The sequence below is a fragment of the Nematolebias whitei genome, chromosome 18 (genome assembly GCF_014905685.2).
Source record: "Nematolebias whitei isolate Nwh7 chromosome 18, NemWhi1, whole genome shotgun sequence".
Classification (NCBI taxonomy): domain Eukaryota; kingdom Metazoa; phylum Chordata; class Actinopteri; order Cyprinodontiformes; family Rivulidae; genus Nematolebias; species Nematolebias whitei.
The window spans coordinates 8,900,554-8,912,552 of NC_056515.1; the positions used below are offsets into that span (position 1 = coordinate 8,900,554).

The following is an 11,999-nucleotide window of genomic DNA, read 5'->3' on the forward strand; positions in this document are numbered from 1 at the left end:
AATCCGTTTAATTTATGAATAATATCGACAGATATATGTTCATTACAGTCACACCATTGATTTCAGATGGGATAATGCTAGCAGGTTCTAATGAGAATCTAATAAATGAAACTGGGCACCTGATGAAGGTTCTGAAGGCTGTGGGACCGAGCCGCATGTTGCCTTTGACCCCAAGGAAGCGAATGAAGAGAGCTGCGATTCTCTCCACCAGCCGCAGGTAATTGAACTGTTTGTTGTACTTGGGGTAGACCTGTTTTAGACACAGGGAGGGCAGATTTCCCATCTCATCTGGACTCCTGCTCTGAGATTCTGGATCCATTGGGATTGCTTCCGCATCTTCAAACCCACCGGGCTTCAGATGAGAACCCCTGGTACAGAATAGCAGTAAAAAAGTTTATTTTCCATGTCGTTTTTCAAAAAGTGACTTCCAGTGAGACCCTTACAGGCAGACAAGACAAGTCTGACAAACACACAAAGCCTTTCCAGAGAACTAAAGACCTGTTTGAGCAAAGCTAGATTACCATGGTAACAGATAAATATTAAATATTGTCTGATGTACAGAGGTAGCCTACTCACGAAGAGGTTATGAGCTAAAAGTTTCAGTTAACTATTTGCAAATGTGGACAACAATTTTTCCAGAGGGCCAAATCAAGATATCTGACTCAAAGGGCTGCCTCAAAAATTGGAGAATATATATTTTTTAAGAAAGATAACCTGCAAGGCTTTTTCCATGCATTTTCTTGTTGTAGCATAATAAGCATGCTTAATAAAAATATGTCTTCCCAATATTCTTTAAGAATATAAGACGTACTTTCTGTGAACATGCTTTTGTGACAGCACATTTGTTAACCTAAATATGCACAAAATAAAAGTTGTATGTTTTTGGGAGCCTTTAAGGGTCAGTCTGGTTCTGAAAACACAAACTAAAATGCATACTAGCCAACCTTAATCCAAGTATTTTTGATGTACAGTACTGGTAACAATTTTCAGTCAGGTCATCTGGACAGTTTCTTAGCAAAAAAAGAAACTGTCCAGATGACCTGACTGAAAATTGTTGGATTGTATACCTGGATTATTGAGAATGGACTTTTTTGGTTTTAAACCGATTTGACATGACTGTCGACAAGGAAGAGGGCCGGCAACGGAGGAGGGAGCGTGCTAAAGACATCATTTTAGCACCAACATAACTAGTTTGTTCCACTTTGGAGTAAGCTGTTTGGGGGAAGAATCAGTTTTGTGTTGTGTATTTCCTTGACTGATGAAGCCTTCTGGATGGAAGGTGAAACGTTTCAGCAAAAAAAGAAACTGTCCAGATGACCTGACTGAAAATTGTTGGATTGTATACCTAGATTATTGAGCATGGACTTTTTTGGTACAGTACTAGTATTTGCTCAAGATGTTTAATTTAGACTTCCATAAATTAGTTAGTAAAATGCAGTTTTTCATAGTTATTTAAAAGTTGTTTTCGGCTGTGGCTGTGGTTAGAGCAGTCGTCCTCCAATGCAAGAGTTGAGGTTTCAATTCCACCAGCAGTCACATGCCAAAGTGTCCCTGGGCAAGACAATGAACCCCTCATTGCCTCCAATGTGTGTCCCATCGGTGTTTGAATGAGAAAAAGCACTGATTATTTTTTGTAAAGAGAGTGTTGTATGAATGGGTAAATAATAGCACAGATTGTGTTGTAAAGAGCTTTGAGTGTCTTGATCAGATAAAAAGGTGCTATAAAAGTACAGTCCATTTGTCTTTTCAAATAGGGATATTGGGGACCAAGTGGAGATTGTCCAAAGGCTGCTTTTGGTCCTTGGGCCAAATGTTGCCCGCATCTGATTTATAAAAGCTTGACTCATTTACTGATTTGTTTTTTAATAATCTCCCAGAAAGAAAAATGATACTTTTACAACCTTTATAAGACACGTCAGATTGACATAAAAATTAAAAAGCAGCAGTTAGCCTGTAAAAAGATTAAAAAAAGAAAAGCTTATTCAAAACACCAAAGTTCATGCTCAATAATCCAACAATGTTCAGTCAGATCATCTGGATGGTTTCTTTTTTTTTTTTTTTTCTGAGACGTTTCGTCCTTCATCTTAAGGACTTCTTCAGTCTGAGGAGCCACCAACAAACTGAGTCTCACCACAAACGGCACACTCCTATAGTGGGAAAAACTTGTGCAAAACGACACCATCAGAACCACATCAAGTTGATGACATAGGCTACATAGAAGACATCAGGCTATATGTTTTTTGTCGATTTGCTGAGACGTTTTATCAAACAGAGAATGTTAGATTTAATTTGTTATTATGAGATTTTTTTAATATCCTAATTACCTAATTTGATTAGATCAATGAAGGGATCTGCACCAAAACTATATCAGAGTTAAATGAGTGGTGAGCCGTTGTCCCCTGTCACTGAGGGATTTGAAAAGTGAATGTTTGTAGTTTTTGAGATGAGTTATTTCCTGGGCTGGAATTGAACAAAGTAAACCTTAATGTTTTTGGTGCAAGATAATCAAGTGTGTAGGAGTAACACTGTAGAGAAGCACAACCACTGGTTCTGCACTGGTGGAGCCAGGGGTGGGACAGTGGTGGCCTTGGAAGCAGCTGTCTACGATTTTGATGTGGCAACCCAATTTTTGATAATGGCCTTTTTACATCTAGGTGGAGCCACATACCAAGATGGAAATCTGTGTCTTACTTATTTTTCAAACGATCAAGCTCACAAGACAAACAGACAAAGGGAATTTGCAAATCCCCTTGTTGCTCTGCGATGGGAACAACAAATCTCTTGAATGTGGGGGTTAAAATTTCAGATCGTTCTTTCTTGTCCTAAACAGAAGAAGTCTATTTTAATTTATTTTAACAGTTTATTATAAACTTTTTCTTCAACATGTGAGAAATAGGCTTTTCATGTTTTCTTGTTAACATCTTAGTCCAATATGTCTCACTTCCCATTAATACAAGAAGCTGTTTTGTAATGAAGTTAGCGGCAAGAAGATTTGTTTTCTCAGTAACTTTAGTTAATAAAACATTGTATTTTGAGTGGAAAAAGCATCAAAAGTATGTGTGGTGCACCCTTTTTCACGTGAATGTCTGAGTTCAAGAAGTAACATTGGAACCATTGTCAGAGTAATTTTTTTAATTTTTTTATTTATTCATTTCATTTTTCAGTCATTTTTAATTGAGTTTTAGGCTTTGTCAAGCCAGGCTAAGAGAAGAAAGACCTACGTTGTTGAACTTTTTTAATAATAATCCTCTGCTGAGTGTGTGCACATGTTGTTTACGGTGAGGAGTGATGAAAGAGTGTTTACTAGTGAGTTCACAGGGTGGTATGTGTACAGTGTGGTGTGTCTGTGTTTTTGTGTGTTTATCATGAGTGTGTTTGTTTGAAATCAGCCACAAGAGAGCACAAGCCAGTGTATCTCTTGTGCCAGTCCCAAGCTAGTGATGTGTCTGAAGGTAGAAGTAGAAGGGCTGATGCAGTCATGCAGATGCAATGCAGATGCAGATGCAATGCAGATGCAATGCAGATGCATTGTCAGTGGTTATGCTCCACAAGTTGGATGTGATGTGGAGGAGAAAGATATAGTTTGGGGAGTGGTGGCACAGAGGTTAGAGAAGATGAGCCTGTAATCGGAAAGTCGCAGGTTCAACTCCCAGTACCGTCAACATCAAAGTGTGGGTGGAAAAGGTGAAACACCCACACCTGTCTCCGCCCTCATTTGCCCCACTCTGAGCTCCTGAGCAAGGCCCTTAACCGCCACCATTTGCTCCAAAATACAGGTCTCTCTTGAAAATGAGTTCTCGTGACTCAATGAAACTACCTGTATAAATAAAGGGTAAATGAAAAAAATATATATATATTTTGGAAGGATCTGGATGAAGTGATGGAGAGTATTCTCAGGGAGGAGAGAGTTTTGATCGGAGCAGACCTGAATGGACATGTTGGTGAAGGAAACAGAGGGGATGAGGAAATGATGAGTAAGTTCTATTTCATATAGGCTTCGCCCTTTAAGGCTGTCACTTAGTGGGTTTATCCCGTCATGCGGAGCATTACACTGAAAAATTTAGTCCACGCCACCTGCTGTGTGGGCCCCACCCAGTCCGTATAAATTACGTTAAGAGCGGGTAATCGGCTCCCATTTTTCTTCAGCGAGCTAATAGCACTGTCAGAAGAACAAAGAAGGAAAGTTGTATAGCTGACCAACCTTTGTTAAGACTGCCTGGCCCGTCACGTCAACCTCCTGTTGTCCCGGTGAGTTCTCCTCCCCGAGGAGAAGCAGACGAGCAGTCTTGTTTCAAGGTAAGCGCCGAGGAGTATTTCTTAGTGGTAGGTTGCTACATGCTGGACGACGCCATCTTGTAATTTTCCTCTTATCGCCGACCCTCGGAGCGAATCGGATGGTTCCTCCTGGACAGGCCACGTCTGCAGCCCCCGCTGCTCATTCCCTCCTGGAGATCGTAGTGTCGGTAGATGGGGGGCTGAGCGAATGCTCACCCCCCCTCACCTTGTTTCGCATCGGCGACCACACCGCTCCCAGCTGCCGGTGCTCTCTGGAGTTTGCCCGGCTTAATCCAGGAGGCGGCTGACATGAAGGGACCTTTTTTCCGTCCCTCGCCTCCTCCCGCCAGTTCGGATGACCCAGCGGGAAGGTTTCTGGGCTCCACTCCGGCTCGCCATCCTGATCCCCATCTGGCCTCATTTCACAGCGGTGACGTCCTTCTGGGACGAGGCTGCAGCCGGTCCTGGTAGAACAGGGCGTCGGTTCCCACATCCGCGCCCATAACCAGAGTGGAGGGGTTTCACCGAGCAGGAATTCCCTCAGTGCCCCCGGGAGCCGAGCCTTGACGGAGGCTTTTTTTAGAGCAAGATGTCCAGGTTGGACCAGCGTCCCGCGCCTCCGGATAGCATAACTAGACGGTGACATCGCTCTCCAACCGAGCTCACCAGCATGCGTTTCCAGGCGGCCGCAGGGAACAGCACGTTACGCTGTTGGCGTACAACGTTCAGAGGCGGGAGGAGACGTACACTCCCTCTGCAAGACAGCTGACGTCATCCTCAATCGGTGCGCCTCTTTGTTGTCCGCCGGTCTCGCATCGCAGCCGGAGGACGAGGTTCCCAGAGGTTCTTCTGGCCCGTCACTCCACCTCCCTCTTGGTAGAGCTGCGGAAAGCTTTTTGTTGGAGGGCCAAAATCAACTAGGGATAATTTTCAAGACGTTCCATGGTTGCATAACGCTTCCCTGCTCTGCTACGCCAGCCCCGCCCATCAGACATCCCCGGCACCTGGAAGTCAGCTTTTCCCGGAGATTGCCAGCAGGTGGCGCCCTAGGACAACAAACCACAGCTCAGAGTGAGATGACTGAATGATGGTTTGCTGGATGTGTGTGAAGATGACACGAATGTGGGAAATAACATAATTTCATGATGAAAGTGTCTTTTAGCCAGTCTGTCAGCTCGGATGACCTGACAGCGGCTCCGTCACACACACTCCACTCGAATGAGCAAGTCGCCTTTTAAGGTTGTTTCAATCACTGTCGCTCCAAACAAGGCGAGACGCCAGCATGACACAACAGTCATAAGTGGGTGTGGTCCGCATAAGGAGTCTCAGTGGAATAACTTGTTTTTAGCCCAAGCTGCACACCCCTCACAAGCGGTGCCAATGCACGCTCCTGCGGCGTGAACAGCCTTCACCTATACGGCGCTGCGTTATGAGAGCGCGCACACAGCTCTCAGCGCCAGCCGCTCACGTCAACGTAAAGGTGAGATCGCGGTACGAGTCCAGTAACGTATCTCGCTCTTGGCAGGAGCGACACGCGTCTCACCGCAGTGGTGTCAAATGCGCGCTCCTGTGGCGTCATCAGTTTTTCACACGCCTCACAGCGGCTCCGTTCTTTCATCCTCCAAAAAGGATTTCTAAAATAACACTGCAGCTCGATGAATCACTCAAAAGCTCACGTGATTCGCAGCTAAGAATGAACGTGTTCTGCAGATCGAGTCCAGTGGTAAACATCGCCCTCATCCGGCGCCGCACGCTGCTTCCTAACCGCACCAGCGTCAAACGCGCGCCCCCGTGGCAATCCTCGCCTAAGACGCTGCGTCGATGAGGGCGCACACACACACACGACTCTTCAGCGCACGTCGGCTCACATCAACTAGATGCGAGCCTGCAGCCTGAGCATAACACGGAAACTTTTTTTTTTCAGAGCCTTTTCGTAAAAGTCTCCCCATGAGTGTGCGGAGCACGTCTCCTCGATGCACGACAGCGGTGGAGGCGGTGAGACATTATGCACCACGTACACGCACCCGCTCCCCGAGCGGCAGCACGGATATGAGCGGCAGCTTGAGCGCTGCACCTGCAACAACCCTAACCGGTTCTACATGCTCGGGCGAGCGCACCTTTCCCCAACGTGAGCGCAGCACAGAGGCGCCACGTCTCACAGCATCAGCAGCCCGCACACGGCCCGCATGCTCGGGGGCGTGCATTTCTTTCTCCGTAAGCGCGCACCAGCTCACATCAGCATGCATGTGAGCCCACAGCATAAACGCATGCCCGCTTCCCGGACGTTACGCGGAGTGGCAATGGGCATGCGCTCCAGACGGATAAATGAACCGTTATCAGTAGGGGATTCACGCTGCAGTACAGCTCAACCCCCCGTGCGGAGGAACTCTAGAGACGTTTGCTGTCATTTCTAGAACAGAGCTCGTCCCCTCTCGCAGAAGCTCAGGAAATTCTGATTAAAATGTAATTTCCAGGGTCCCAGAAAGAGAGGAAAACACAGGGTTCCACTCTCGTCACTCCCTGGTCCCAACGGACCGGAAAGATGATGATTTATCCTAGATTTGTCAATTTTGAACTGTGAGACAACATTCCATTAAATGCATCGAGCCGCTCGGCAGCCGCCACACAGAGCAGGGAGGAGAATTCTGCTTTATCTGGATATCTGTTGCTGCTGACCCGTTTTTACAGACAGATGGCAGCAGTGCAACTCACGTGAAACCAGCAGAGTGATATCAGCTGTTCTCCGTCAGCAGACCTACGTCACACATGTCAGACTTCACAGAGGCACATACATTTAATGAGCTGTGGGGGCGCTGTGGTCCCCCACACAGCAGCTCATTTAAATGTTTTTTGGACTGTCGCACGGGTTTTTGAATGCGATTCAACACTTTGCTTCTGTGCTACAAAATCATCAGGTTTTTGATTCACACAAACAGCAAGTGACTGTAGGAGGTGTATGTGCTCAACCCAAATGTTCCACATTGTGAGACAGATGCTGCGTGGGGCACACCAAATCTGCTCTCCATCAGAGCAGTGTACATCCCCTGTGTTCTGAACAGGGGGCGGATGTGATGTCCAGGGATGGTTTTGCGTCACGGGGACTGGAACCCTCCATCCAGAACTGATGGCTCAGACGCGGCAGAAATCTTGCGAGCAGCTGTGGACCTGTTTGCAACACGAGAAAACGCTCAATGTCAACTATGGTTTTTCACTGAGCCCACGGGACGAACCACCGCTAGGGGTGGACGCGTTTGCTCACAGTCCGTGGCCAAAATGTTTCTTCACTTTCCCTCACTCCCTCTGATATTACGGTTTCTGAACCGAGCTCAGGAGGAGGGACTGACAGCTCTTCTGTCCCGAGCGCGTGAACGCATCATGGTTCCCAGTCCTACGACACCTGTTATCGGGGCGCTCGTGGAATCTGCCCGGGAGGGAGGACGCTCTCCTCCAGGCGGGAGGAGCGATCAGGAGTTACCCAGAATAGGCCAGCACCTATGGGTCTGGCCGCTGAGTGGATCCACTTAAGAGAGGATGGGTCTCTCTCAAGATGTAGTGTGTACGATTCAGGTTTCACTTGCTGCATCTACCACAGCGCAGTTCACATCAAGTGGACAGCCTTTCAGTGCTGTTGTACAGATAAAGGTGTAGAGGCCACTTCATGTCCACTAGGTGGACCGTCCTTTCTGCAGCAGCTGATGGACAGAAATCTGGCGTTCAGCACAATTAAAACACACGCTGCAGCCATCTCTTCCTGTCACAAAGGTTTCGGGGACAGAACAGCTTTTAATCATCCACTGATGAAGCGTTTTTTAAAAGGTGTACAGAGATGCAGGCCTGTTTTATGCCCACTTGCTCTACAGTGGGACTTAACGCTGGTCCTGCGAGCCCTGATCTGTTTCATCTGAGCTACTGAATCAGGCTTCCAATTAAATTCTGTCTCTTTTTACAGCCCTGCTGTTGGCTTTTACATCCGCTAAGAGAGTGAGTGATTTATCTGCCCTCTCTATCGCTCCGTCATGTCTTGAAATTCAGGCTGATGACAGCTCAGTTGATCTAAGACTGAATCCAGCTTTATGCCTAAACATCACGAGCTCTTTTAAATCAAGAGCGATATTGTTGGAGGGGTTTCTCTCCCCCCCCCCCCCACAATCAGAAGAAGAAGCATTTTTCCATCTTCTCTGTCCTGTGCCGGCGTTGACGTGTTACATACACAGCTGCAATGCATCAAACTCAACATTTGTTTGTGCATTATAGGGATGCATCTGCAGGTCGCCTGTTATCCACCTGTCACACTGGTTGTGTGAGGCTATTTCTGAAGTCTACAGAGCATCAGATTTAGAGCCTCCTGTCAACCTCAGGGCGCACTCGACCAGAGGTATCGCATCTTCGACTGCTTTGCATAATAGTATGACAATGCAGGATATTTGCACTGCGGCCGAGTGGTCCACACCCTGCTCTTTTATTCGCTTTTATCTACGTGATGTGACGGCTCGTTCCATGACACATTCTGTACTTAGTGTTTTAACAGAATGAATATTGTTGTTTCATGGAACTCCGTTTAACTCACATCTGTCTGCATGCATTACAGTGTGAGATGTTGTTATCAGTCACAAGTTATGACTGTTATTTTGGTTCTATGGCCATTAATCAGTTCATGACTATCCTTACCAATCAGTTCATTTGATTAATAATCAGCTCTCTTGTTATTATTAATCTGTTCATACTGTTCAGCCGTGAATCGGTTGGTTCATGGCTCCTTTCAGCATTTCTCCCCTCCGTTTAATTTTTTCCGGGGTGTTCATGCATTCAGAACGCATATTTACACATCATGCGTCTGTGCATGGTACACATAATTACGCAACGCGTAATTACGCACATGGAGAGCTGAGTGACAAGACGTTTTTTGGGCAAGCTTCCGCTTCATACGGTGTTCGAATGGACCCAGTGAGGCGAGGACCACATCTGCTTCGCCCTTAACCCACTAAGCGACAGCCTTAAAGGGTGAAGCCTATATGAAATAGAATGTTAGTTACGTACTGTAACCCCAGATTCTATGAATATAGGCGTAGCCCTTTAAGCGTCGGGCTTCACTGACTCCTAAGTGGCTGAAGAAAAAAGATACTTGGGAGCCGATTACCCGCTCTTAACGTAATTTATACGAACCGGGTGGGGCCCACACAGCAGGTGGGCGTGGACTAAATTTTTCAGTGTAATGCACCGCATGACGGGATAAACCCACTAAGCGACAGCCTTAAAGGGCTACGCCTATATTCATAGAATCTGGGGTTACAGTACGTAACCAACGTTTAATGTCAAGGAAAGAAACCAGGAAAGACAATCTTTTATTTATTTTATTTATTTATTTATTTTTTAATGTTCAGAGGACTAGATTTAACTTTTTTAGATGGGTATGTTGTGTTTGCAGTGTGGTTTTAGCATTTCCTCTAAGGCCCTGTTTATACGACGCTGTTTTGAAGTAAAACCGTAACATTTCTGTTGCATTTTGGCTGTTTGTCTGCATGACAACAGAAGTCGTTTTCACTAACACCAAAACCTTTAGAACCCAGGTCTCAGAGTGAAGGTTTTTGGAAATGTCTCACATCGGTGTGAAATCACACAAAACACCCAGTTCCATTGTTCAAATTTCAAAAGTCCCGGGGAGCATGAGGCACAGCCCAGGGACTGGCCTTGGAGTCTCTCCCAGACACAGTGAATTGATAATGAGCAAACAAATACAAAAATTCTGAGGGGCGGGGGGTAAAGCACCCGTTGGATAACTTGGGTGGAAAAGTTGGAGGTCTGTTTATGATGTGTGTGCTCTTACTGTGCTGTTTTTTTGTTGAAGGGATCCATGAGGCGCAGTGTGTCCCTGATTACCCACACTTTAACCTCCTCGTCCACTGGACTGGGAACATATTCAAATAGTCCTGGTGCCACCTGAGATAAAAAAAAATGCAGTTTAAATGTAGAGATGAAGATGTGTGTTTTCTGATGATGCCAGTGCTAACAGTCTTACTTCCTGCTCATGCTCTATTCTCATACTGGGGTTAGAGTTGACCTCTAATAATACAGGCTTCAGGTTCTTCATCAGCAGGATGTCAAAACCTAAAACCTGACACAAACAGATCAAGAGCCACTTAATATCCACAAAACATGAGATAATTTCTGTCAGTCACAAAATTCTGAGCAACTAAACATCACATTAAGTAATTTGTAGCTTATGACAGTTATAAAAACAAAAAGTACACCAATGTCCCCCGTTGCTGACCCAATTGAATAGTGAATGTTTATAGTTTTCAAGATGAGTGTTTTTTGGACTAGAATTGCATGACTTTCCTTCCCTCAATTGATTTTGGTGATATTATTTACATGAACGCTCCTACAAGAACCCTGCAGATGTTGGATGCTGTCTATCATGGTGCACTAAGATTCATAACTGGCTGGGATTATCGTACCCACCACTGCACTCTGCATTCATTGGTTAACTGGACATCATTAACTTCACGCAGACTCTCTCACTGGTACATTTTCATCTTTAAATCACTTCTTGGTCTGTTGCCTTCATACATCTCCTCCTACATGTCTCTGCGTGAGTGCAGCTACGGAGTGCGCTCTCAGGACATTATTACCTGCAGTGTTCCCTCAGTGAGGACTGAACTAGGCAAAAGGGCCTTCTCCTACTCCGCTCCTGTTTCCTGGAATATCTTACAAAAAGATTTGAAGCTCTCGACCTTGACCTCTCTAAGTGTCTTTAAGAATCTGTTGGACTCCTGGCAGGGTCCAATGCAAACATGTTCCTGTTTTTAGTTTTCTACATTTGTCTTGGAATCTAGCTGTTTTTTGTTTTGTTACCTTTTTCCTTTTAGCCATCCTATATTTGTTAAAAAAAAAAAAACAAAAAAAAAAACTGTAGTATGAGTTTTTATAACTGCTTATTGTTGTTGCTGTTGTCCATTGTTGTCATCTTTCTTTGTTGAAATCAGGTCTCTCTTGTAAATGAGTCCTCGAGGCTCAATGGGATTTACCTGTATAAATAAAGGTTGATTGATTAAGCAATATAAAAACTAGAAAGCATAGTTTCCTCAAATGATGGGAACGGTTGGTTTGCACACATATATATATGGTGGTGGCCATCTTGGATTTTCATGGGGCATAGTTTTTATATTTTATATAGTTTATTTATATAGCACCAAATCACAACAAATTTGTCTCAGGACACTTTACAGGAACATTCACATACATAAAAGTCAATTAGTAAAGTTCTCTATCTAAGGAGGCCAACAGACAAGTTGAATCTTGGCTTTTTGCAGTCTCCCATCCTGAGCAAGTACAGTGGCAACAGTGGAAAGGAAAAACGTTGGTTACGTACTGTAACCCCAGATTCTATTGCCCCTTTTCCATTAGTACCGGTACGGGCCGGTACAGCCCGGCTCTACTCTACTCGGTACGGTACAGGTTGTGTTTCCATTATGCTTTCAGTACCGGTTCCAGTGGGCAGGGTTCAAATTGACGTCACCACCTCTCACCAGCTGGTGGCGCTGAGACGCAGAAACTGTTTTCTGTACAGGTTGAGAATTTATGTTATTTTGAAGTTGTGTGTATGTATGTATGCATGTATGTGTGTATGCATGTATACATGTGTATAAATATATACATATATGCACATATATATATATATATATATATATTTATACACACACACACAAATATATATGTACACACAA

The 11,999-nt window shown here is 45.0% G+C and overlaps 1 protein-coding gene across 1 annotated transcript in view; it reads right to left on the minus strand.

The window, feature by feature from the left end:
* ttll11 (tubulin tyrosine ligase-like family, member 11) overlaps nucleotides 1-11,999 on the minus strand; it is a 113,166-nt gene that overhangs the window by 25,803 nt on the left and 75,364 nt on the right. Inside the window, exons 7-9 of the mRNA XM_037692545.1 lie at nucleotides 10,292-10,387; nucleotides 10,100-10,212; nucleotides 120-368 (exon numbers count right to left, since the gene is read on the minus strand). Of these exons, the coding sequence (XP_037548473.1) occupies nucleotides 120-368; nucleotides 10,100-10,212; nucleotides 10,292-10,387 (458 nt within the window). The remainder of the gene's footprint in view (nucleotides 1-119; nucleotides 369-10,099; nucleotides 10,213-10,291; nucleotides 10,388-11,999) is intronic.